The sequence below is a fragment of the Poecilia latipinna genome, unplaced genomic scaffold (genome assembly GCF_001443285.1).
Source record: "Poecilia latipinna isolate Pla-1442-1.1 unplaced genomic scaffold, P_latipinna-1.0 Scaffold3107, whole genome shotgun sequence".
NCBI lineage: Eukaryota > Metazoa > Chordata > Actinopteri > Cyprinodontiformes > Poeciliidae > Poecilia > Poecilia latipinna.
Window position 1 is genome coordinate 64,384 of NW_015115723.1, and position 27,827 is coordinate 92,210.

Here is a 27,827-nt window from a genome sequence, read left to right on the forward strand (position 1 = left end):
TGTATGTACACTTTTGACCACAACTGTATCACTAAAATCTCCGTTCTGCGAATGCTTTGGATTAGACCTAGAATATTGAGCTGGATCAGTAAGTATTGTTTGAAAGTCCCAGCAACCTTGAGAAAATCTTTTCCTCATCTTCGTTTCCTCTCTATCCAGATCCGCTGTAAACGCCAGCTGCCTTTTCAAATGCCATGAGACTGAAGGATTTTTTTTTTCCTCTTTCCACATACAGTAAAGTCCAGCTGCACTCTGTATTCGTTTAACCTTGATCTCCTATCAGCTTGCCCAAATTGACAGGACCCACAATGACTGGATGAGCCTCCGTCTGTTTGTCGTCGTTTGTGTTTCCTCTGCAGAAAGACCTCTGATCTCCTTTTCCTCCAGGCTGGATTCTACCTGTCCCAACATGCCGTGTTACATGTTAGAATAAATGGCAGCTGCTGGCGCCACATGTGAACACTCAAATTATGTTGTTTTTGTTTTCACAGTCCAGTGACTTCAGCGATATCACAAACTGGCCCACACCTGGAGAACTCGCTAAAGAGGTATGGCGTATGTGTGTGTAAAAGTGTGTTTTCAGGGTTCCTACACATTCTTGAAAAGTAGCTAATTTGGTTTAGTTGCTTCTCCAGGTTTGGATAAGTGTTAAAAGACAAAAAAAACAGAGATATTCCAGACTTTACTTCTTGTCCAATTACTAAAGAAAAGGAAGTGTTTTGCATTAATTTATATTTAATTTGTTTAAGCTTTGATTATTGTTTTAGGTACAGAGACAGATGCTAACGATTTTTGGCCTCTTGAATCGTGATTGGGTTCCTCATTTGACATTTACAAAGAGTTTTCAGTAAGGAGTCAAAGATCCAAGCTTTATGGTCAGCATTCAATGAAAATATTAGCCAGTTTTGCTTTCTCTCTAAGAAATATAAGAAATTAGAAAAAAACATTCAGATTGTTTGTTTTTCTGTATGTCCTCAAATGACTGGTCATTAAATATTTAGATTAGGGGGCAAATGTGACGTCATGTCATCTGTGTGGGGGAACAGCTGCTCTCAGCAATTCAAGGTTTTATTAAGTCAAAACGTGGCACAGTTATCACTTTAGTCAGTCATTAGACTGACTAATGTCTAATGACTGATTTTAAAACCGCAGTTATTGTTGTGTTTCCCAGAAAATGTTGCATTCATAGGATAACTAAGATTTCCAAAGATTTAAAACGCTGGCATATTCCATGACTGAGCTTGAGAGCTTAAAAGGATAAAACATAACTCCGCTAATAACCTTCCTGTTACCTGCTGAAAGTTTAGTTCTCTTTCGCCTTTTCGCTGGATGAAAATAGAAACGCCAAAGTGTTTTTAAATGATTCCATTTTAAATTGTTTCTTACGTCTTTGCGCTAATCCTACAGTGATTATTATCCCTATTTATTGGTAGAGAAGGAGAACCTCCTCTCTCTGGAAATGTATTTATTTTTCGTCTGATTATTGTGTCAAAAGGGAGTGAGAACAGACAATATGTGAAAGCGTAAATAAACGCACGCGTCTCTTGTTCAGCAGCAGCAAACTGTCCTTGGCAACAACGGGAAGAAGCCTTCCTCCCGCAGAGAAAGGGACAAGAGAAGAGAGCGACCAGACAGGAAATCAGAGAGCAGCCATGATGGAGGCGAGAGCAAGGAGAACCAGGAGGCCCATGTGGATCCAATGGAGGAACCGTCTAAAGAAGGAGAACCAAAACCAGGACAGGACTCAAAGAGCTCCAGCCTGAAGAAGAGAGGAGGTGAGGGTGAGTCTTTCTTTCTTTCTTCATCTTTGTGATGCATGCTTATGCTGCAGAAACATTGAGCTAAATAAGGCTGCTGACGGCTGTAAATGTATAAGTTTTACATTAAACATACGAATTTGTATAGATTGACATTCTGTTTCCCAACTGAGGAAAAGCTTTATTATGTTGTAGATGCTGTCAAGAGCCTTTAAGATTTAAAGATGCATGTTTGGTTTTATTTCTGACCGTGGGGGTTTTTCCTGTATAAAAAGGCATGTTAATAACCGTAATGATCTCTGTTTGTAATTACTGATTGGTGCAGATTGGTGCATGCTCTGCTTTAATAATCATACCTATTGGATTTCTTTTTACTCGTCTCTCATCTTTAGACATCAAAGAAGAATTAATTAAAGGCGCTCGCCTTTTGACTGCAATGCCACATACTTTAACGTGTCTAAAATGAGAACATAACATGGTCTATGTTGATGGAAGTGTATTAAATTAGTGATTCTCTATACAGTTACTTAAGGATCTTTTACTATGAAACATTATTACGTTTACAAAATTATGTAGTTAATTTAAAGAAACCTTGGAAGGTGTTTCTGGTGTCCAAATAGTCAGTTTTGTACAACGGCATATTATCATCATTGTAGACAAAGAGAGAAAAAGGAGTACATTTCTGCCAAGAATACTCAGAAACTTTGAAATTAATCTAAGAAAATTTCTAGGAAAAAAACCTGAACATTTTCTGAGCTGCCAACTTTTGGAGCAAAGACATTTTATTGTTTTTTACAAAAAATTTCAGAGCTTTTTGGCTGAACTCTTTTTTTTTTCTTTTTTTTTCTATCTAAATAAAAAAAATCTCAATTGAGAGTATTTACATTTATTTTGCATTTGATGAACTCTCCAGTCATTTTGAGTTATTGAGTTATTAACCAATAAATCGGATAAATAATTAGCACATACTGCAGATTTTTCATTTAGCCACTTGTGCTTTTATACAATATTAGAAATGCATAAAAAGATGAAAAGAAATGACTCGTTTCATTCGTTGTCTAAAATTCAATAACAGCATTTCTTTTGTGAATGTTTGATTGTTTGTAGGAAAAGTTGCAGCTAAAGAAATACTCCTGACATGTAATAATTGGATAGCAAAATTAGCTTAATAGATTTTTCTTTTCCACAATTTGAACCAAGCGTAGCTAAAACTTGATTTAGTAAAAGATATTTAGAGACAACAGTTTGTGCTTTTTTAATATTAAATTCAAAATGTGCATATTTTTGTACATTTCTTTGGGTTAATTACTTCTGAGTGTGTTGTTCTTTTAGCAAATAGGCTGTTTTTGCTGAAATTAATTGATAACTAAGTTGGTCTACGATTTTCATTAATTGATTCATCACAATTAATTGCTTTACCCCTAATAGTACTTCAATAAACACACAACCAAATCCCACTTTTTTCATATTATGCAGGCTGATCTGTCTAGAAAACCCAGTGTGCTTTCACAGTGTAATGTTGAACCAAAGGGGCGTGGCTTAGAGACGGGCAGCGTTCTCCTCATGCAGTGGAGGATCTGTGACTCCTGCTGCTGTCTTTGCTTTGTATCATACTACTGTAACCTAAGACTCATTAAATATATCAGGATATCATTCTCTGTGAGACTGCGCTGCTGTTGCGGGGCTCAAAGTGATATGTAGATTAATATTTCTCTGTGGAGGAACAAACATTTTTTCATGGAGTGTTTTTTTAAATACATTTGTTAGGGAGGATTTGGTCCCATGACCCATAAAATCTGCAGTATGTAACTTTTATACATGTTTTTTTTTTTCTTTACATATTTGTTCAAATTATCATTATGTCATGACAGTATTATATAAGACGGCTAATCCGTGAAAAAAATTTAGCTTCTCTGCCTTCTCCTTTTGTACGCGCTGCTATGCTACAGCTACTTCTCCACAACAATTTTCCTGGAACGGTGAGTTGTTTTTCCACGTTTGAAATATTTAGTAGCTTACACCAGGTTGATTCACAGCACCAAGACCATCGTCCAGGCTCTGATTGGTTGTTTTTGACTGGGAGAGGTGCATTTCTTCAGACAGCAATAGTAGGTCAGGGAGGAAATAGATTTTCTTTTTCTTTCTTTTTTGGCACAGATTATCCGTCTTATGTTAAACTGTCACAAAATAGTGACAGTTTTAACAAATATGAAAGAAAAAAACTGATTTGTTTTTTTAAATAAAAGTTAAAAAGTTACACACTGCAGCCTTAATTTAGCTAATTTCATGAATGTTTATATTCCACCCTTTCTCTACAGAAAGTGTGGACATCTGGTGCTTTGTCTTAGAACTCAGTAGAAAGTTTTATTTATTTGTTTTTCTCCAAGCTGCGTATTTTTCTTTCGATCCCGTTCGGCCAAAACTCTTGAAGCTCTTGTTTCCGGTATGCAATCACGGCTAGGTAACAAACGTAAGTGGGTTTCTCTGCCGCTGGAGGAAGTCTCCCGGGATGATGCCGACAAGACATCTGGCGGGTTCCCAGCCCAGTCGGACACTTCGCCCATCAGCGACTCGTCCAACCCCACGTCGCCCAATCAAAGGGTTCATGATAACAGGGCGCATTATGACAGCCGGAGTAAGTGGCCAGGAACTCATTTCTTTTTCTTTTTTTTTTTTTTTTTCCCCCCCCTTTTCACCCTGCCTCTGTTTGCTTCTTGACTGTGCAGCTTTCTGCTCTTTACCCCCTGACACAGCCGTATGTTTACTCACCCCCTTTTTCCCAACCGCTGCTTGTTTTTACACTGATCTCTTTTCCATAACGCATGGCTGAATGAAAGCATGACCTCCAACTTATTTCATCTTTGCATGTGTTTTTGTTTTTTCATTCAATAAAGTAAAAATGTTATTTTTGAGAGTTGAAAGATTTGTAGGATGATATTTTTTTTGTGCAAGTTTTAAATTAAATAGGCAATTGGTTGTGAACAAAAGATCTTATCATGAGAGGATACATCTTTGACTAGCTTCAGTAGCTTAGCAGTGCCTTGTGAAAGTATTCACACCCCTTGTTTTTTTTCTCACATTTTATTATGTTAAGGCGACAGATTGCAGTGTTTAATTAGGGCTTTATGTGTCAGACCAAGACAAAGTACAGCATAACTAAATCATCGACAAGTATCAGAAGCAATAGTCCTGCACTCTACAAATGCAGCTTTATTTAACTGTTTATTTCCTGAAGCAATTTTATTTTGTATTTTCCTTTTTCCAACACGACACATTTCAACAACAAATGACCCCCAAAAATCCCAAAGTAAATAAAAACATAACAGCTACAAAATAAATATAACAAACTAAACTTATGCAAATAAATATGAAGATTTAATCCATTTTAAGCTTGTAAGGAACAGATCTAACATCTGGATGAAGGCGATCTGATCAGATGGTTTTTGGACTTTCTGGCCCATTTTACAAAATTCTGTGTGGTGGAAAAACACCACACACTGAACATACCATCTTCACAGTGGCCCAGTCAAAGTCCAGAGCTAAATCCTTCGGTGAATCTTGACAGGATTTCAAAACTGATGTTTGTAGACTCTCTCCATCTAATCTGGCAGACCTTGAACGACAAAAGAACGGGCAAAAGTTTCAGTCTATAGATGTCCAAAGCTGTTAGGCTACGTTCACGATCCAAAGCCGATTTTTATTAAATTTTTTTGTCCGTATCCGTTCTCTTCACGGCAGTCTGAATGGCCCAATTCCAAACTTTTCACCCCTTAAGACTCCAAGTTGTGATGATACTGTTAGCACCTGCAACCGAATAAACTTTAAAACTGATCCATTGACAGCGGCATTCATTATTGCTGCTGTGTGACCTCTATGTTCTTCTTCTGCGCATGAACGTCACTTTGGAGTCGACATGGAAGTCTGATTGTGGTCACATTTAATTAGAGTCATTGACAACCAGGCAAAAAGATCTGACTTCAACCAAAAATCTGAATTAATCATCAAGACCTGCTGTGTGAACGTTGCCATAGAGACATAAAGTGGGTATGGAAAGTATTCAGACTGCTTTAAATGTCTGATATTTCAGTTTTTCTTTTTTAATAAAGGTTTTACATTTCGGGGGGAGGGAGGGGTTTTGTCAAGATGGGATGCTGAGTGTACATTCATGAGATATAATATGAACTTTTTTTATTTTAGTAAATGGCTACAATGAAACGAAGAGTGAAAAGTTTAAAGCGGTCTGAATACTTTCCATCCCCACTGAATCCTCAAAGCCCAGCAGCTACAAATGCACATTGCACCTTTCACATTATTCGTAAAGGCTTTAGAAAACCGTGCATCATTTTGCCCTGTTTATGTATGAATGGTCCTAATTACATGAATCCTTTAAACGTTTCACATTTACATTCCGGTTTGTGACGGTCTGTCTCATAAAATCCCAGTCAAATACAGACATTTCTGGTTGCAATAATTGTAGGAGTATGAAGACTTTCACAAGATGTTTATTTCTTTTTATTAGGACTGCACAATATATCACAGCGCTACTATATTGGTATGACCAATGTCTCCAGCAGATGCTGGTGTCCAGGGAGTGTTGGAAGCAATGAATGAGGCAGAATGTGGATTTATGCCAATTGATACCGCTGCCATTTCAAAATGTCCTAATATTGTGCAGCCCTACGTTTTTATCTCGGTGTTGATCTATGAAGTTTATTCAGTTGGCTGAGTAGCTTGTATGAAACGAAGTCAGGAGAATGTGCTTCCTCTGAACCAGGTTGGAGAGCCGAGCCGCGGGACCACGGAGACGACACCGGCAGCATTCGGAGCGACGGCGGGACTGGTCGCGGAGGAATACGAGGCAGGGGGAAAGGTCGCGGGCGTGGCAGAGGTCGTGGACGAGGTGGGCATTACTCTTCATGCTATTTATGCACCGATTACAGTTTTCTGGCCGATCACCGATCTTTAAAAAGCTGATCTATCTATGACCCTGCCGATTTTTTTTCTTCTTTTTTTTCTGTCTGAAAAGTTGATAAGTTGACGATAGTGTTGCGACTGTTAACAGCAAGTTCAGACGTAAATCAAGATTTCCGATCTCCCAAAAATAAGGAAATTGAGGCTGATTCCTCGTCCACCAGGCCTGTCATGATGACAAATTTTTCTGGATGATAAATTGTCCCAGAACTTATTGCGACAAATGATAATATTGTGATTTTGAGACCATTATCAAATAATGTAATGGTAAAGGCATAATAATACAAGAAAACACTCTCAAAGATCAATAAACTTTAAATACTAATGAAAATTTAGCACTGGAACTGAAATGGGGTGCTGTGGTGGCGCAGGGGCAAAACAACCCATGTATTGAGGCCTTAGTCCTCATGCCAGTGGTCGCAGGTTCAGTTCCCGGCCTGGTGACATTTGCCACATGTCTTCCCCCTCTCTCATAACCCTTTTTCCTGTCAAACTACTTTCAAATAAAGGCCACTAGAGCCAACAAAACCTTAAAAAAAACACTGGAACTGGACAACATTTTAAATATCCACTTCTGGGTAGAAAGAGAGAAAGAAGAGAGAAAAACAAAAAAAATTTACAAACGGAAATTATTGAGCTCGTTTTAATTTATCATGTGATTAATTGATTTATTGCTAATTGTGTCAGGCCTACTAACTGGCTGATTTATCGGTGCACCTCTCCTTCATACATAAAAATCCTGGTTTAGTTGACCTCATTATTTTCAGTCTGAAATGTAGGAAATCATTTGCTTAAGTTTCTCTTTTCAAGCATCTTGTCTTCCTTTGTGAACACGGTTCTGAGTGGCTTATTTGTGCTTTCCTTGCTTCCTCAGGTCGGTACGAATACTCTCTGAACTATAGAGACGCTCGCTCATCTGACGGCTCCGGTCAGGTGCCCACAGAGTTCGGTACCAACATGGTTTACTACTACGACGATGGCAGCAAGGTCCAAATGTATACAGTGGATGAAAAGCTTCTCAAAGAATACATCAAGCGGCAAATGTAAGTGTTTTACAGCTTTCTGAGACCTGAAAATTTAGGACGTACAATAATGAATAACACAAAGTTAAGCATTATTGTAAAGTAGAAGGAATAAGGCACCGACATCAATCTTGCAGATATGCAGCAGAATCCTTTGAGAGGACAAGTGTTAGTCATATGCTGGACAAAGATGACCTTTATGGAAGAGTGGGGGAAAAAAGAAAGGCATTATTAATAGAAAGCTCTAAGAAAACCATGAAGGGAACACCGCAAACATGTGGATGTGGAAGGTCGTCTGGTCACATGAGAACAAAAGTTGTCAACACTTTGTGCGGAAGAAAGCCAAGAAAGTGTGGCAGTAAGGGAGACAGCTAAAACATGGAGGACAGTGGGTCCTTAAGACCAAGTCTGGTTTAGACTAGCACATATCCACCTAAAGTCAATTGTGAAATGGTGCCAAGACTTAAAATCGGAGGTTCAAAGAAGTTCTGATCTGTCTGAGTTTGAGCTGTTTTAGATCAACAATGATCAGCAGTGCTTGGTAGAACTTGTAGGCACCAAAGGACTCGCAGCTGGAGTTGCAACAAAAGGAGCTTCAGCAATTTATATGTACAAACCCACAGCAAATGTTTCAGTTTAATTAAAAAAGGAAAATAATCCAAAACATTTTCTTTCATTTACGTCCTTTGTGTTGGACAGTGTTTTTCAACCACTGTTCCGCAGCGCACTAGTGTGCAGTGAGTGATCATCAGGTGTGCCGTGGAAATTATCCAATTTCACCTACAGTATTTTCCAGACTATAAGCTGCTACTTTTTTCCTAAACTTTGAACCATGCGGATTGTAGCCAAGTGCAGCTTTTCTGTGTATTTTTCTTCAACCACCAGGGGGCTCTATAGCAGGAAGTGAATCATTAGAAGTCAAAATTGTAGATCAAAGAAGAACGCGTTAATTTTCCTTTAGAACAACCACATGCTAGCAGCAGGCACGACGGAGAAATGTTTTCAAACTCGTATGATGCAGCTTTTAAGTTGAGGGCTGTCGATCTGCCACTACAGGAGGGAAATAAAGCCGCTGCACTTAAGCTCCGTGTGAACGAAACCATGGTTAGTAGTGGCTAGCGGCGTAATCATGTAATTTTCTTACCACTAGATGGCAGTAGGTACAGAGCATTTTACATTAAAACAAGAGAATTAGTGATGCATGAATATTACAGGTAGCGGTGAGAGCATCGTATCTAGCAAGACTAACGACAGTGATGGAAAAGACAGTGAAGCTCAGCAGTAGTTAGAAAGAACATGGGTCCATTTTCCACAACATGTCTGTGTGACATGACCAATAAATCATTACTGATATAAATTTGTTATAAAAGTATTACTGATTGCACTTTAAAAATGAGGTAACTTTATGTTATTAAAGGTAAAGTTTAAACAGTAATGATTTCTTGGTTAATGTCAAGTTGTCATAACAAAGACATTTTGAATAATGTCAACTTTGTATTAAAAGTGTCATAATTTACCGAATGACGCTTTATGACAACAGTCAAATATTCATGAAGGCTTATTCATGTTCATGACAGGTGTTATGTCATGATTATGACAGTGTCATGACAGTCTTATTCACCCCCCTTCAAATAAAGTGTTACCTGATTTTGTTGAAGATTTTGTTATTAAATGTTGTGAAAGCACATTTAATAGAATATTACATCAGACCAATAAAACATTTTTAATACAGAAATTATGTTGAAAGGTCATTTTCAAAAGGTGCTTTAAATCTGACAAACGAGCTTCACCGGAACATGTATAATAATTTATTGCATATGACTTTATATTACATTGAACATACCTTCAAACTTGCAAGAGTTCAACTTGCAGTCATTACATCTGAGGCCAGGCTCTGCAGAACTGAAACTGAATAACTCTGAAATGCCTCTTAGAATGAGATGATCTGCTCTTATTTGAGTTTGTCCTGCAGGGGGCAGTGTGCTCCTGGTGTCTACTTGACAGCCCTGGCCTCTTTAAAGACCAGACTCTGGCCAGTGGAGGTTGAGGGTGAGCCGAGCTCCTAAAAATAGACAGAGTGCTTCTAAAGGGACAGGCGAGGAATTACATGCAGGCCTGAGAGCTGAACTGTAAGGATAAGGAGGAGGAGGGAGAGAAAGCCAGGGAATGAGGGAGGCAGGGAGGGGGTGACAATAGTGAGAGGGGACGTTCCTGTCCACTCTCCTCATCTCCCTGCAGTTCAGCCGTTTTTCTTCATGCTTACTTACTGCCTGAGGCTGAGCTCCACACAAATATTTGTGTCAGAGGGTGTGCCATGGTGACATGAAGTGGTGTGACGAGCAAGAGACAACGAGACAGAGGTCTGCATTTGGTGCTGAAGTCACAATGTTCATCACTGCAAAAATAATTTTAAAGTCCTAGAAATGTTTCTTCTTGTCTTTTGAATCTTATGTCATCTCATGTAATCAGAGATCTTTAACCAGTTCTTTGTTAATCTCTAAAATAAAACACTTCAATGAAACTGTTACAAATTAGAAACTATATTTTTTTTCTTCTTCTGACGCAAGACTTTCATATTCAGACTTTAAAAGAACATTAACCCACATTTATATCAATATTAAGATATATTGCGCACTAGTTCTTAAATTGGAAGTAAAGGATAGTTTTTTACAATATTAATCTGAAAAGTGTGTCATGCATTTGTATTTAGCTCCCTTTACTCTGATACGCCTAAATAAAATCCAGATTAACCAACAGGGGTGGGCGATATAATAATTATTATTATACATTTTATTTTTGCGCTGCTCTTGTAAACACTCAAAGCTACTTTACAGGAATGTTTTTCTATTTTAATAAAGTTCAAACAACTTTAAGAAGTGAATAATTTTGCAAGGCACTGTAAAATCAACTTTCTTATTTTTGGTAATAAGAAATGGTAATACTCAAACCATTGAACTTAATGCAATCTCTGTAATTAACTTTCATTTAAAAAGTAAAACAATCTGTGATTTCTGTTTGGACGTTGGCATTTTGAAACATCACGACACATTTCAACAGTTTAAACTCTCATTATTTGGAACAAAGAGTTGGGCCTGAAGAAGATCCAATTGAGATGGTCTAGTCAAAGGAAAATGTTAAAACGAATGGCGGTTAACGCTGACATGCTTCCTCCTGCAGTGAATACTACTTCAGCAGCCACAACCTGGAGCGGGATTTCTTCCTGAGGAGAAAAATGGATGCGCAGGGCTTCCTCCCCATTTCACTCATTGCAAGCTTCCACCGAGTGCAGGCTCTTACGACTGACGTCAACCTCATCATAGAGGTAATGCGCCACAGGTCAAACACGAGATATTTCAGAAATCGCTTCAACACCTGGATTTTGTCTGATCTGAAACCTCCACGTCTTTCCCCCTGCTCCTCCCTGCAGGCTCTAAAAAGCAGCACTGAAGTGGAGCTGGTGGATGAGAGGATACGCTGTAAAACGGAGCCGGAGCGCTGGCCCATCCCCACCCCGCCTGTCGTGGGTTCGCCCCGCACCGACTTCTCGCAACTCATCAACTGCCCCGAGTTTGTTCCTCGACAGAACCTGAACACCGTCAGTGCTGGTCAGTATTCAGTTACCTTTTTACGTCCAAGTGATTGTTTGGATATGCACCCGTCTGAAATTTTGCTAAAGAAAGTTGGCAAAAGTATGAACTTCTAACACTAATTTTTAGCCATTTGTTAAAACTGAGCTACCTTGACAAAAACCACATATTAAGATAAAACCGATTCAGAAAAAAGACCCCAAGTTACTGAGCCTAAAATGCAACATCAGCATTCCTTTTGTTAATTTGAACCAGGTAAAGCTAAAACTATGCAACTTGAGGAGTTTTGGGTAAAACATATTTACTTACAAATGTGTTTTTATTTTAAAAGCAAAATGTACATATGCTCTGTGCAGTTTCATCTTAATTACTGCTCTGAATGTGTTGTTTATTCAGTAAATATAATTTTTTTGAGGATTAGGATTGATCAGTTATTAAACTGATGATTTTCATAATCGATTCATCACAATTATTCAGATCGTTCCAGCCGTACTCATTATTTCTGATAGAACCAGGGGCGATGTCACACAATATGAGAAAATCAGTTCATTAAATGACTCTCTACAGACTGTAGAGTCTGTAGAGAGATTTTTTTATTTTATTTAACATATCCCATGATGGACAGAATTGGACTAAAAGAAAACGTTTTATAATCTGCTAACATCAGACTGAATGAACTGCTGACTGTTTCATGTTATAGAAATGGCTTTTGTGCTTCATCTCACTCGTTTGTCGAACATCTGACTGAAAACTAAGATTTTTTTCCTGCAGTAACAACTTCCACATCGAAGAGTGTTGATGTTAGCATCGCCTGCTATGTTTTTATACATTCAGTAATGAGTTAGTTTCTGACCGGCAAAGTGTCCCATCTGAAGGTTCTGTGGACAAATCTGTTTTTCCCCCCAAATCTCTTAAGTTCTGTAATCAAACACAACAATTCCAAAATGAATATTTGCTTCTCTTTAGTTTTACACACAATTCTCTTGAAGCAGTAAAACACACACCTCAGTTTATTCTGACTTCCTCTGCCATATGCTGCTGCCCTGAATATCCACTGGAGCAGAAAATGTGGATTAATTGAAGCTGGGAACTTTTTACAGCAGCCACATATGAGCTTTCCTCAAATGAAACATTATTTAAAGAACAAAACAGACACTCTTCAGATTATTAAAGAAGCTCTTCACACATATAAAGCACATTTAAATACATTTCTTGAGCTGTTCATCAAAAGCAAACCCCAAAATTAACTCATCTGGTCCTCATGTCATTAGAATTTGTAAAGCGGTAAATATTTATTTCTGTTGTCATCTTTCTGGATTTCAAGATTTTGTTAGGGGAGAGTTGATAAGTTCTGTTTTTTTTATTTTGATCCATAATTTAGTTTTAACATGTCTCACTTTTTGAACTAAAACCATTTCCAGTGTTTTTCAGTGTATAAGTGGATGTCATAAAGCCGATTGTTGTGTGACTTTCAGCTACGTTGCCTGTGAAGGAGCCTCTGATTGGCCCGGCTGAACCCAGCTCGTCCAATCAGGACTCTCTCCTGGCCGCAGACAACTCCAAAGATGGCCCTGCGTCCGAGCCCAAGCCCGACCCGGACGCCTGGATCCAGGTGGAGAAACGCCACCGTCAGACCTCCGGAAAATCAAAGGCAAGTGACGGCAGGGACAAAATCCAGCTGTAGGTCAATAACCAACAGAGGCAGAAGAAAATGGAGACCAATCTTTTTCTGGTCAATAGTATTTTATTTTTTTAACCTAAGTGAGAGAAAAATATATCAATTAATCGCATGATGACTTATAATGAGCCTGATCATTTCCATTCTGATTGACATTTTTCAAAGGGACAAATGTTTAGAGATTTAATAATCCATACTATTTATGGTTTCAATTGTGAATAGTTTTATTTCCAATTTATTTATTTTTTTATTTTTTTTATTTTTATTTTTTTATATTTAAAATATCTTTCAGTTCCAGGGTGGAGTGTTCAAAAATGTAAGTTTAATTGTTCTTTGGTAGAGCGAAGCTGCATGATTATGCCATTATCGGTATAATACTTGACAAGGTCTCAAAACAACAATATTATTATCAATAATTTATGGGACAGTTTATAATCTTTCTAAATTTATCACGATGGGCCAATGTCTCAGTTTCTGGGTTTTGGTGGATGAATAGGTCCAAATAATGAGATTTTTCAGTACTTGACCAAAACTAACATCCATCTCTCTTATATTCATCACTCTTCCTTTTTCCGCCTCTCATCTTGTTTTTCCATGTTTTCCTGTCTCTCTCTCCTGTGATCACTTGCATTCTCCTTTATATTCTTTTTTGTTTTGGGCCGGCAGCATGACAGCGATGATGTGTGTGCTGCTGGCCCATCTCCTCCCTTAGAGCCCGAACCCAACCTCCTCTCCTCTGCAGTTGAGTTCCTCCTTCCTCCAGACTTTCACTCATCCCAGCTTGTCCTCCTTCCTTTAACATCTCATTCATTGCATGTCTTGTTTTCATTCACTCAAACATTCATTCATTCCACGGCTTCATTTATTTTTGCCTGAATGTAATTTTTAGATCAAAAACTAGAGAAAGCTTGAAAAGTATTCATACAGTTTTTGATCTTATCTGTATCAGGTTAGAAAAAGCAAAAGCATGCTACATTTTTCAGATTTTATTTGTGGAAAAGTTTGGAAAATCCCAGTAGTTTATGGCTGGAACTAGACAAAATGTAAAGTTGAAGAGTATGAACAAAACCGGATCTACAAGGATTTGGGCCCCTGGGCTGGAAATCATTTTGGTGCCTTATCCACTAAATAAAAATTCTATTGCTACGTACATTAATCTGTGGTTTTATACATAATTAGATATGAACCAATGATGGTAGGTTTATTTAGTAACTCCATGTTGCCCCCCTCTCCCCTCCCCAAAAAATTACCATAACTTCATAATTTTCAAAAACTTGTGTTGTTTATATTCATAAAAATCCCAACATATTGTTACAACTCATCTGATATGAGCCTATGATTCTCATATGAAGTACAGTGTCTACAAAACATGCATTCATTAAAAAAAATTTAAAATCTGTGGAGCCCCCAAAAACTACTGCCTGTAAACCCTTTCTAAAGTCTGGCTCACGGCATGGATACTTTGGCAGGATATTCTACTCAGATTTTGGTCTTAACTGGATGTTTCCTCAAACTTCCTCCCGCCCTCCAGGGGGAACCCAAGGGCCCCCCTGCTCAGAGCAGCCAGCCGCCTCCCCAGGCCGAACTGGACCAGGAGGAGCTGGACTTCATGTTCGACGAGGAGATGGAGCAGATGGCGCCCAGGAAGAACAAATTCACCGACTGGTCGGACGAAGACGACTCGGACTACGAGCTGGACGACCAAGACGTCAACAAGATTCTCATTGTCACCCAGACCCCGCCGTACCTCCGCAAACACCCCGGCGGCGATCGCACGGGAAACCACGAGTCCAGGGCCAAGATCACAGCTGATCTGGCCAAGGCCATCAACGACGGGCTGTACTACTACGAACAGGACCTGTGGAAGGGAGAGGAGCAGATCGACTGCAGCAAGGTGAGACAGCAGTAGCCTAACCGCTTTATTTAACTCTTAAGTTTTTTTTTTTGTTTTTTTTTAAATACTTCTCATATGCAGAAAATGCATCGTAACATAAATGTAGAGATAGTCAAGTTGGACATGTGCACTTAGAGGCAAAAACAACATCGCTATGTTTGATCCAGTCATCATCTTCCACTTACACCTCCCTCTAGTCTGATTAGCACTAGGGCCTTCGCAATGAATCAATTAATGGCATGATAAATTAAAACAAGCTTAATCATTTCCAATTGCATGATTTTATTGTTTTTTTGTTTTTGTTTTTCTCTTTCTACCAAAATCTGACGCCCCAAAAATTGGCACCCTGGGCTCCTGCCACTGTAAACCCTTAATAAAGTCTGAGCCAGATTATCAGCAGAAAGTCTTGCTTTCTCGCAGCAATCAGAAACTGAAATGCTATAGAAAATAATTTCATTTGTAACTTAAAAATATATAACTCCTAAGAATTGTTTTTGAGAGCTGAAAATTGTGCAAATAAATGTATTGATAGTTGCGCTTAGATTTGGAATCCTGTATGAAGCTTTTAGGTACAGTCAATTTTTTGCCTGTTATTGATAGTTATTGGTAAAGTCATACAAGCTGAGTGTATCACACAGCATCTTAAACATCCATTTTCCCTCTCTTTCCAGTAAGTTAAATTCAATAATACTCACAATGTAGCAACTTTGTAGAAGTAAGTAATAACATTCTTTATGGGATCATCCAGGTGTAAGCAGAACCCAGTTTCTCTGCCACCCTCAGTACAGTGACGTACTATAAAGTTTTTCTTTGGCAGTGCGGTTGCTTCATGATGTGTGCAGAGGGACTAAAATAACCTTTCCTTCTGCACAAGCCTTTCACGTATCAGACAGCTGCTTCCAGAGCGGAGTGACCTGCTTTTAGAAAAGCTGCTGCGTCTGCAGAAAGCGTGCACGTAAGATCATTAGGTCTACGTTACACAGTGTGATGCAACGTAATTTATGAGCAGGAGCAGTGAATTTATGGGATAAAACCAGCAGGCAGTCGTTCACAACAGTCGTAGTAAAGTCTTATCTATTGAAAAACTATAATTACTTGAAAAATTATTACTTAAACTATGTTATCACCATAAAACCTTCTGATTTCAAGCATTTGAATAAAACAATTCATTTTTTAAAGGTGGGAAACCTGATTGGATGAGTTCCACTGCTTTGCTCTTGTGCAGCCAGAATAACATGCAGTCATTACCCTGCTGAAATGAATCAGCTGTATTCTTTCCTCCCACCTCCAGCTATGTATTTAACTGAAAATACTACGCAGATCTTCTGCAGCTCTTCGAGAAGGATGATGAGTTGTATGTGGAGGGGAAGTGCTGAGGAAGAGATAAGTAGAAGGGAAATAAGAGCTAGAGCCATTGGCTGATCTGTGATAGGCAGCAGTTACTGCAGTCATCTTCAAAACTTTAGACATAATTTTGACCAGTGTAAAATAATAAATAGATGCATAAAATGATCTGGAACTGCTTTCAAAAATTTTTAAAAGCAGTTGCAAGTTTAAAACATTGGACAGTAAGTTCTTAAAGCTACAGATACACTATTTTCTTGTAGGTCCGACCTGCTGGCTCAGATTGTATTTGCAAGATTGCCCAGATGAATAATCAGAAAACATCTCCCCTGCCTTTTTCTGATCAGACTTTGTACTGTTTCATCACTTAAAGTTTTAGTTAATTGTATGTTGGACCCATTATTTTTATTTGTTCTGCAGATTTTAACCACAAGAAACAAAACGCTCACCTTTGTAATTATAAATCGCAGTAAATAAAATGTGTCATGTTCCTATAAATACGACATGTCTTCTAAAGTAGGTTTGAAATTGTCCTCATGTTTGTTGGTGTCTTTTTGTTTTGTTTTTTTGTTGTTGTTTTTTTAGCAACGTCAGCTCGTTTTGAGCTCAAAGGTTGTCATTAAAGTGGGAAATCTTCCACCTGAACACACACACACACACACACCAAGGTCAGCTGCAGTTTTTTTTTTTTTTTCCACTATCGTACATCTGATGCAGGCATGTAAAGGTCATAGTCCACGCCACATCTGTTGTGTGTCACACTGGCCCACATGGCTGCAGCCGCTGGCATTATCAGCTGTTTGGACCTGCATGTTGTCCTGTTGTCAGCCCAAACTGAGAGCTCAATTACAACTAAAGGCAGGAGTAAACTAAACTAGAGTTGCTGTAGTTTTTCCTAAGAAATCTACCTTCTTACCCTTACAATCTGTTTTTTTACTCTAATTTTCAAAGGGTAGTGTTATGTAAAGTCGACTCTTAAGCTTGACATCATGTTATAATGTTACTCCCTCATCAAAAACAAATCTGGAGTGTTGCCTTGATCCTTTCATTTACGTTTGAGAAATCCTTTAATCTCCATGGCAACCATTCAGCTTTGCAAAACGGCTGGGTGGACCTAGCTCCACCCTCAAGGACACAGCTCCTCCTTACAGCTACAGTTTCTTAAAGAGACAGAGACCCAATTTCAAGGCATTAAATTACAAAGTCAAATTTATATATATATATATATATATATATATATATATACACACACACACACACACGCATATCATTTTTTAACAACTGAAGGTAACAGTTTCTTGATTACGGTATAAAATGGCGCTATGTGCCTGAATAACACAATACCGCCCCTATAAACCAGTGTCACCAACTTTATGCATCCTGAATGCCAACATTTAATGCAGTATTTTTGGCATATTTTGCATCCTCATAGAGGAGTCAGCCATTGTGCATTTAAAGATGCCAGTTGAACTCGATTTGTCCTCTCCAGCAGGATGTGGAGAACTTCAAGAAGTTAAACGTCATCAGTAAAGACGAGTTTGACACCCTCACTCCCAAAGTTCCCGTTGACCCGAACCAAGAAGTCCCCCCTCCTCCCATGACAGGTGAGTTTGTGGAGGTGCACTGTAGACCATTGTTGTACTAATCTATTATCATGTCGATTATTCTGACAGTTAATTGGGTGAAAGATTTTTCCCTTCTGTAGTAAATACTTCAGTGGTGTCCAAAGTGGGTCCTCGAGGGCCGGCATCCTGCATGTTTCAGTTCTCTCCCTGGTCTAATGCACCTGGATGAAATGATGACTCGTTAGAAGGCCTAAGAGGAACATTGACAAGCTGAAAAGGTTGTTACTTCCACCAGGGAGAGAACTAAACCATACAGAATGCCGGCCCTGGAGGACCGAGTTTGGACACCGCTGAAGTACTTAATCTAGTGAAAGAAATATACAAAAGAGAAAATTTCCATCCTTTGATAAGAAAACATTTTATTGCTTAAAATAATTCAAATAGCACTTTTAGTTTCAAGTGTGTACTGTGAGGGGGGGTACAATGGCAGAAATGGATGACAAATAGAACATTTCACATTTCTTTTTAAAAGTTAAAAAGCACACATTACACTTTACGTTCAGTCTCAAGTTTGAAGTATGAAAACTTTATAAATTAGAATTTTCTAATGTATTTTTTATTGTTTGTCATTTATCACACTTTTTGATGAGAAAATACAATAAGCAAGAAAAGAGCTGGAAGATGATAAAAAACAGAAGCTAAAATTTCAGAAAGTTACACTACCAAGTCAGAAAATAGAAAAACATAATTTAACAAAGCCTGGAGGCAGAAAATTTGCCTCTAGGAATTTTAATAATCAAGGTCTTCAAGTCATTTGATTAGAGCCTTAATGTATATTTTTTCATAGCTATAAGCATTGCAGTCTGCTTTATACCACAAAGATTTAGCCACAAAGACGGAAAGTTACTCAAATATACTAAGTTATATTCAAGAATTTTCTCTGTTTTTTTTTTTTTTAATTATTTTATTTATTAGGGAACAACAACAAGGTATGCATCACATTTGTTCACAGAAGATGGTACAATCAAATACATTCTACTAATCAGCTTGTTACAGTGTTCTATAAAGCATACCATTTCAGGTGAACATCCCGGCTCCAGTTTTAATTGTTCCATTTTTTTTCATTTAATCCTCCTCCACCTCAATTCCACAAGAGAGAGTGGGGAGGAGAAAGTCTAAGCAAATCCGTATCGCATCAGAATAATTTTTCCGAACCGTAAAACAGGTAGTCAAAACCGAACAGAGTAGCTAAGGAACAGTGGGTGTCGCATTACTTTCATTAGTATCAGATCTGGTGCTCAAAAAAGTCCGCCAGGGGGCCCAACACCTTTCGAATCTGTCTTGCTCCAGTTTTAATGCGAATGTCAGTTCTTCCATTTTGCAAATGTCTTGGATGATGTTTATCCAGTCTTCTATTGTGGGTATTTTGTCAGTCATCCATTTCCGAGTGATTCCTTTTTTACCAGCAATTAACATTATGTTGAACATGTACGTTTTATAGAAACCCTTTACACAGTTTGGTCGTTTACCCAGGATCATAGTATTAAAGTTTGGCGTAAAATTTGCCCCAGTTATGGTCTCCATACTTTGTTTGATTATCTTCCAGTAAGAAGAAAGCTTGGGGCAGCTCCAAAAAATATGAAAATGCCCGGCTAACTTCGACCCACATAATCTCCAGCATGTATTATCTGAATTTCTGCCCCTCTGGGCTGGTGTTCTGAAGAAGCGTGTGACGGTCTTCCAGGCGAATTCCCTATAAACTACTGATGACGTACATTTCCAACAGTTGTTCAAGATGTCTATCCAGTCCTCAGTGTGAATTTGGTAGTTCCCTTCTTTTTCCCATTTCTCTTTTATGTATAGTGTATTCCCTCCTTTCAGGTTTTGTATTTCATTGTACAATTTGGATGTTAATTTGTTAACGGAGATTGATTGATACTGCTTTAGAAAAATATTTAATATGCCGACAAATGTTCTGTCTGGATCAGCCTTATTTGATTTTTCTAAATAGTGCCGGATTTGTAGATAATGAAAAAAATCTCTGTTATCAAGACCATATTTCTGTTTAATATCATGAAAGGTTCTCAGACAGCCTTTGTGGTATAGATCATTATATTTTACCAAGCCCTTTTCCGTCCACTTTTTAAAGGTATTATCTGTTTTATTTGGTGTAAAGTCTTGATCGTATGCTATCCATCTGATTGGCAAACAGGACTCTTTGTTTTCTTTAACTAATTTTGACCAAGTCCTCAGTGATGTTTCTGTACATGGATTGAGATCTTTAAGGTCTTTTATTAAATCTATATTCCCAATTGCGGCTTTCGGGGGGACACCATTGTTTGAACATTCAATTTCCTTCCATTTCGCTGTGTATGAAGAGTCACACATCTCTACCAGTGGGTTTATTTGTGCTGCTTTGTAGTAGTCACTCATGTTTGGGAGTGAAAGACCTCCTTTACTTTTACTCAGTTGTAGAGTTTTAAATCTGTTCCTGGGTTGTTTCCCTTGCCAAATAAATCTCGAAATCAGTTTGTCAATTTCTTGAAACATACATTTGGGTGGTTCTGCTGGTAGGGTCTGAAACAGGTATAGCAGTTTTGGCAGCATCATCATTTTGATAGCTTCTACTCTATGCATAAGACCCAAATAAGGTATCAGGTTCCATCTGGATATATCATTTTTTATTTTAGTCATTAAAGGGTTATAGTTATCTGAGAGGATTTTTCTTAAGTCTTTGGGGATGGTCACTCCCAGGTATCTAATTGAGTCCATGTCCCAGTTTATTTTGAAATTTTCTTTGTCAATATTGCCTGGTGAGTATTTGAAAGTCAAGACTTGAGATTTGTGGGAGTTCAGTTTGTAACCTGAAAATTTCCCATACTCCAATAAGATTTTGTGTAATTCTGGGAGGGACTCCCGTGGTCTCGCCAGATAAATTAATATATCGTCCGCAAATAGCGCTAATTTTTGTTCCTTATGATTTATCTTTATGCCATGTATTTTGGTGTTTTGCCTAATCCACTGTGCTAAAGGTTCAGTAAATATGGCGAATAATAATGGGGATATGGAACATCCTTGTCTGCACCCTCGTTCAATTTTTATTTCTTCTGACAACCCCCCATTAATCCGAATCTTACCTGTAGGCTTATTATACAGTTCTTGAATTATCTTAATAAATTTGCTGGAAAAGTTGAATTTTGACAAGACTATAAATAAGAATGACCAGTCCACGGTGTCAAATGCTTTTTGCGCGTCTAAACCCAGTATAATTGCTTGTTTGTCTGTCTTTTTAATGTGGTTTATCACGTTAAGGGTTCTTCTAATATTATCTCTTGTACGTCTGTTCTTTATGAACCCAGTCTGATCTAAATTTATTATCCCCGGGAGAATAAGCTCCAATCTTTTGGCTAGTATGGAGGTAAAGATTTTATAGTCTTGATTAAGTAGACTGATTGGGCGGTAATTTGAGCAGTCTAGTCTGTCTTTGCCTTCTTTTGGAATAACTGTTATCATTGTTTCCTTCCAGGAGGGGGGAATTTGTCCCCCATTTAGAACCCAGTTGAATGTTCTCAGAAGGACGGGAGATAGATCTTTTAAATAGATCTTATACCAATCGGCATTAAATCCATCTGGTCCTGGTGATTTGTTAGGTTTCAATTTATTTATTGCTTTTTCAATTTCTTGAATAGTTATGTTCTTGGTCAGAATTTCATTTTGTTCATTCGATACAGTGGGCAGCAGCAACCCATTTAGTAGTGCATTGGTTTTTTCCAATCCATCTTGTTCTTTTAGAGCATACAGTTTTTGGTAGTATTTTTCAAAGCTTTTTCTTATTTCTATATTCTTATAGGTAACTTTATTAGTTGTTGGTTCTTTAATTTTATATATAGTTCTTTCCTCTTGTTGTTTTTTAAGTCTGTATGCTAAAAATTTTGATGATTTTGGGCTTATTTCATAGTAACTTTGTTTTAGGAATAAGTTTCTTCTGTATATTGGACTGTAGTTCTTGGTTAATTTCGTCTCTGATTTGTTTTATTTTCTCTATAGTTTTAAGTTCTGTCTTGTTTTTATTTGTCTTTTCTAGTTCGGTCAGCTCTTGTTCCAAATTCTTTAATTTTTCTTGCTTAATTTTTTTTAAAAGAGATGATTTTGCAATTATTTTTCCTCTTAAGACGGCTTTACAGGCATCCCATAATATTACAGGGGAGACTTCTCCATTGTCATTGTCCTGCATATATAATTGAATTTCTTGCCTTAACTCTTCTTTAATTTTGCCCTTGAGTATACTAGAGTTAAGTCTCCATATAAACGGGTTTTTTGATTTATTAACATTTACTTCTATGTGAAGTGGGCAATGATCTGAGAGATCCATCAGCCCAGTATGACATTTTTCAACTCTGTCTAGGTCTTTGTTGTACATAAAGAAGTAGTCAATTCTTGAGTATAAATGATGAGCTGAAGAGTAGAATGTATAATCCCTTTTCCTGGGGTTGAATTCGCGCCATACGTCTTTTATCCCCAGTTCTTTGATCATCTTCCTAATCTTCCTACCTACGCTGCAATTAGCTCTGGGTTGTTTAGAGGCATCTTCTGAAGGATTTAATCTTACATTAAAGTCTCCCCCACAGATTACTATGCCTTGTGATTTAGTTATCATCATATCGAAGATATGTTTATAAAATGACCAATCTGAACCAGGCGGGGCATACACATTGATAAAGGTGAACTCTTGTCCCTCTAGCTTGCCCACTACAATGTTGTATCTACCATCTTTGTCTTTATATTCGTGGCTCAACTCAAATGTGACCCTTTGGGATATTAAAGTTGCCACCCCCCTTCTACGACCTGATTTATGTGATGCACTAAATACCTGAGTAAAGCCCATTCTTTTGAGTTTACTATGCTCTTTCTCAGAGAGGTGAGTTTCCTGGAGGAATACTACTTCTGCTTTTTCTTTTTTAATTTTTCTTAATATTTTCTCCCTTTTTATTGGATTGTGGACTCCATTTACATTATAAGTTGTAATTCTAAGAGGTGATACTGAAGTCATGGCTTGCAAATAGCTGGATATTCAGAGCGAGTAAAATAATTGACAACCCTAAGCTACCCAAACAAAGAACAACTGTGAACAAATCAAACATTTCAGCTTTGTGGAACAAGCTAACACACATCCATTTAAAGACTTCCTTTCCTTTGGTCTTATTTATGACCATAACGGTGTTATAGTTTGTGAGCGATTAAGAGGGAAAGCCAGCGCGGCTCAGTGGCTGAGAAGGGCCCTCTGGTGGTGACGTTACCTGGTTGTAGCGATCCGATTTCTAGGAAGCGCGTTCCCCGACTTCGAATAACATCAAAAGGTAAGTAATAAGAAGTGTAGTAATAATAATAGTCCTTTGCTGTGTTTGATCCATCCGCTCTTGTGGTTATGCTTATTCTCTTCTAAACTTGTCCAGTTTTTTCTTGTATCCCTCCCGAGTTCCATTTTGTCGTTGGTCTTTGTCGTTCTTTCCTGTCTTGGTCCACATCGTGCTCTTGATCTTGTCTACCAACGTCGTCGATGGCTGGATAACGGTGATCTGGAAGCCTCGGTTCGCCATGTCCTTAGTTCCTTCAGCTGCAGAGTTGTAGACACGCGTGTTGTTCTCATAGAATACTCTCAACTTGGCCGGGAACGGTGTTTGGAATTTGATCTTTTTTTCCTTGAGGACCCGCTTCACTTCACTGTACTCACGTCGCCGTTTTAACACGTCTGGAGCATAATCGTGGTCCACTATGACTTTTCTCCCCGCCACTGTGAAGCCTTTCTTTTGCCATGCTCGTTTTAGTATTTCGTCTTTTATCTTAGAAGTGCCGAACTTGACTATTATGGAACGAGGGGGGGCTTCAGGCGGAGCTCTGGGTCCTAGAGAGCGGTGAGCTCTTTCAATGTTCAAATCAATCGATGTCGGAATGTCCAGTTTGTCTCGGAGTAGATTGTCTATGAAGGCTGAGATGGACGATGAGCCATCTTCAGAGCCCTCTACAATGCCATGGAGCCTCAAATTGTCCCTTCTCGATCTCCCCTCGAGCTCCACCAGCTTAGCCTCGAACTCGTCGTGTACTTTACTTAGCTTCATAGCTATCTCTTCCAACTGCTGAATTTTGTTCTCCGCTTCCAAGATGCGTGTCTCAGCCTCGTCCAGCCTTCTATTTACGTTCTTTATTTCCTCTTTAACCACTCGGAACCCTTCACCGTTTTCTCGACGTGATTCTCTTAGCTCTTGGAGAATAGTTTGTAGATTAACTGTCTCGTTAGCTGAGTCGTTAGCTGCTAATGATGCTTCCGAGTCCGAGAGGCAAGCCATACCTTCTTCGTTCGTTTCTTCTTCTCTTAACATTGATTTTCTGGACAACAGAGTGCTCCTTGATTTGGATTTGGGCATTCTGGATCACTTTTAAGTTTATCTTATATCTTACATTATGTAACTCTTGCTTTTTTTAAAATTTGTCGGGGAGCCACCTGGTTAAGCTGTCGCCATCTTGCTTGCTCACCCGGAAGTTCCTAAGAATTTTCTCTGTTTACCTGTATATCAGTGTTGTTCTTGACTCACCGAGGCATAGCATGTAATTCTGGGACAAGATGAAAGAACAAACACATGTCTGTGTGTGTGTGCGTGTGTGTTAACAGTGGAGAGCGGATCGGATCTGGCTCGCTCTCTCCCTACAACGGTCCCAGAATCTCCCAGCACTTCTCAATCCCGGACCCCAAGAACGCCTCGCACGCCTGGACGTCAGGATCCCAACAAAACCCCTCGCTTCTACCCTGTTATGAAGGAGAGCGGCGCCATTGATGGACAGGTCAGCAGCACTCACTGATTCTAATTCCTAAGCTTTACAGAGTCTCCTTACTATCAGGAAAAATTGTTGTTGTTTAGCAGCAGGAAACGATAAACGGCTGTGCTGACTTGTTTTTAGAGAATGAAGTTTGCTGAGGTAAAAGTTGCCAGGAAAGAAAAGATACTGGTTATAGGAAGAAAGCGTGCCCAAATAACCACACACACACACACACACACACACACACACAAAATGAATGACCTTTTACTGCAGTTACAGTTGCAAATGTTGCACATTTTATTCCTTTTCCCCCCAAATACAGTTTTTTTCTCACTGTCTGAAGTTAAATCTGACCAAACTTTTTTTTTAATCTTAGGTCAATTAGAATTATTTCTATTTGATAAATACCAGAAAACGTTTTAAAAAAATTTTTGTTGTGACTTTCCTAGAATTCAAAGCTTTACTCAGATTTGGTCAGTGTCGGGGATAACTGTATTTTGACCTGTAAGGGTTTGGTCTGATTCAACAAGGTCATGCTAAATCTCATTGTTCAAACTGTCTCAACATCAATTTCCAAGTTTTGCTACAGATTCTGTTGGATTTCTGTCTGAACTTTACCAGAAGAATTCTTCTTTCATCTAAAACAGGGGTTGTGCTACCTTTGCAATACAAAGAGCCATTTTCCCCTTAGTCCACCAAATAAAGCTTGCAAATGTCACATCACCTGTTAAGAAAATGAAAACCAATCTTTAAAGAAAAAAAAACACAGTAGGGAATGTGTTTATCTTCAAAGAAGCGCTAAAAAACAAAACCACTCTGATAAATGTGAATGTCTGGTTTCTGTACCAGATGCCAAGAAAGAAGAAGACTCGCCACAGCTCAAACCCCCCGCAGGAGGCACACATTGGTTGGGTGATGGACTCCCGTGAGCACCGGCCGCGTTCTGCATCCATCAGGTCAGACCGCGCTGCTTCACTAGCTGTAATAATAATGAGAACGCCGCCTTTAAGGGGCTTGTTATCAGCTCCAACCAATAGAAGAGCAAACAAGGAACATTTCTTCTTTTCACAAAACCAGTTTTCACATGCATTAACTCTTTGTTCTTGTATTTTTTTGCCCTATATAATATTCTTAAAACTGGAGTGATTTCTGTACTGTCTGATAACATGAGTGGTACTGACGTTTCACTAGGGCTGGGCGATATGGCTATCACGATATAAGCATGTCATATCAGTTAATAATAATTATTGATTAGTTGTTGTTTTTTTACATGTGAAATTCTATCCAACTAGTGGCGTGACCTTTCCAGGTTTGTCCACAGTTTTCTCTCCGTCATTGTTTTTATTTTTAAGCAGTTATGAGGCACAGAGACGAAACCTGAAACTGCTGCTAGTTGTGACAGGTTGAGCAGCTAAACTCTTCCCTCTGCCTACATCCCCCAGAATACTATGTGGTTCTGGATGGGAGTTCATATTGAATATTCTAACAAACATATATATTATCTATTGATATTGATCACATATCTATCACGATATATATGATTTATTTATCGTCCAGCCCTACATTTCAACAGCTTTCTGATGTATTTTCTAAAAGAGATTAAAAATACAAAAATAATCTTCGTTATTATGTCATTATCCATTAAAGATTTTTTTGAGGTTCTTTTTCAAATTTACATGATCAGCAGTTACTACAATCACAGAAAGCAACATGTTCCAATAAAAAATAGCTCTACAAATATATTTTTGAGGCAGCCGTAATATAAAAGTAGCAGTACAGGCTCATCTAGCAATAAAAGCGCGTCTCGTTGTCGTTGCCTACGGTTACATGAATCTTTTCTGCCGGCGGGTCCACAGCAGCTCCAACGCTTCTCCATCAGAAGGCGCTCCGCTGACGGGAAGCTACGGCTGCACCCCCCAGTCTCTGCCCAAGTTCTGGCATCCATCCCACGAGCTGCTGAGAGACAACGGCTTCACCCAGCAGGGATACCACAAGTATCGCCGAAGGTGCCTTAATGGTAAAGAGACACGCACGCGTCTTGTTTCAGGCAGCAGCCAGCACTCTGCCTTTAGCATCGCACGCTAACCACCACCTGCTGTTGTGCTTTTGTTTTTCTTCTCCCTAGAGAGGAAACGGTTGGGGGTCGGCCAGTCTCAGGAGATGAACACTCTGTTCAGGTTTTGGTCCTTCTTTCTCAGGGACAACTTCAACAGAAAGATGTATGAGGAGTTCAAACAGTTTGCACTTGAAGATGCCAAAGAAAATTACAGGTGAGACAAACATGAAATGGTTAAATCCTCAACTCCATACCGATGGTCGGGTTCTGTTTCTCACAACACATTCTGAGGTGGAAATGAAACCTGGAGACCAAGCAGACAGAATAAACAGAAATGCAAAAATGTCCAGAAATAATATCAGAAATCAGATCTTTTTCCAATCAGCGAACGCACCATAGCAGAGTGCTATCAGGTTTCTCTGAAAACGCTGAATATTACTGTAACCGTTTTCAGTATTGGTGCTGCATTCAAAACTGAGGTCAGAGGAAGCACAGAGATGCGAGAAGTCATCATATTTCAACATGTTTGCTCTTTACTCGGGACATTCAGGAGGTAAATGTGAAGCAAAACGGCTGTGTTTTATCAGCTTGAGGTTTCAGCCACTGCCATAAAACGTTTGGGAGCCTCTGCAGCGTTTTGGAAACCCCATGGTTGATGGTGCATTCCGTTTGTAGTCGGAACTCGGAAATTCCGACTTCTCAGTCAGAAAATAACACACACACACACAGATTGCTGCTTTAAAAACAATAACCTTACTAATCTGCAGTACAAGATGCTAAAACTGATGTGAACTTTGTGGGCATTCTGTTTGTTTTAAAGTATTTTCTAAAAACCTGCATAGTTTTTGTAACTGAGAAAGTATTTTGAAAACACTTTGTCAACCATTTCAAACTGTAATTCTTAAAAACAGAATCGTTTCATTTCATGTCAGCAGATCGAGTCTTTGTAAATTGGACACAGAACTCCCATCGATTGATCTGTATTGGTTGAGCTTGTGTCGTTGCGTGACCTCCAACCTTCAGCAGCACAGCTGCTTTCTGCTGGATCTGCCAGAGGCGCCTCCTCACACCTGCCAAACCCACATTCTTGGCTCAATAAGTGACTGGCTCAGCTCCTCGCAGTCTGAGGGAAGAACAAAC

The 27,827-nt window shown here is 38.7% G+C and overlaps 1 protein-coding gene across 6 annotated transcripts in view; it reads left to right on the forward strand.

The window, feature by feature from the left end:
• The window catches only part of larp1b (La ribonucleoprotein 1B), a 48,931-nt gene that overhangs the window by 11,841 nt on the left and 9,263 nt on the right, over positions 1 to 27,827 (forward strand). The window contains exons 3-17 of one of the 6 annotated variants that reach the window (XM_015022787.1): positions 492 to 548; positions 1,553 to 1,781; positions 4,219 to 4,392; positions 6,532 to 6,657; positions 7,603 to 7,771; positions 10,928 to 11,072; positions 11,178 to 11,355; positions 12,813 to 12,988; positions 13,682 to 13,756; positions 14,547 to 14,909; positions 17,743 to 17,857; positions 24,486 to 24,655; positions 25,481 to 25,587; positions 26,488 to 26,648; positions 26,757 to 26,901. In XM_015022787.1, the coding sequence (XP_014878273.1) occupies positions 492 to 548; positions 1,553 to 1,781; positions 4,219 to 4,392; positions 6,532 to 6,657; positions 7,603 to 7,771; positions 10,928 to 11,072; positions 11,178 to 11,355; positions 12,813 to 12,988; positions 13,682 to 13,756; positions 14,547 to 14,909; positions 17,743 to 17,857; positions 24,486 to 24,655; positions 25,481 to 25,587; positions 26,488 to 26,648; positions 26,757 to 26,901 (2,390 nt within the window). The remainder of the gene's footprint in view (positions 1 to 491; positions 549 to 1,552; positions 1,782 to 4,218; positions 4,393 to 6,531; positions 6,658 to 7,602; positions 7,772 to 10,927; positions 11,073 to 11,177; positions 11,356 to 12,812; positions 12,989 to 13,681; positions 13,757 to 14,546; positions 14,910 to 17,742; positions 17,858 to 24,485; positions 24,656 to 25,480; positions 25,588 to 26,487; positions 26,649 to 26,756; positions 26,902 to 27,827) is intronic. The other 5 variants (XM_015022789.1, XM_015022790.1, XM_015022788.1 and 2 more) reach the window with 5 other exon arrangements.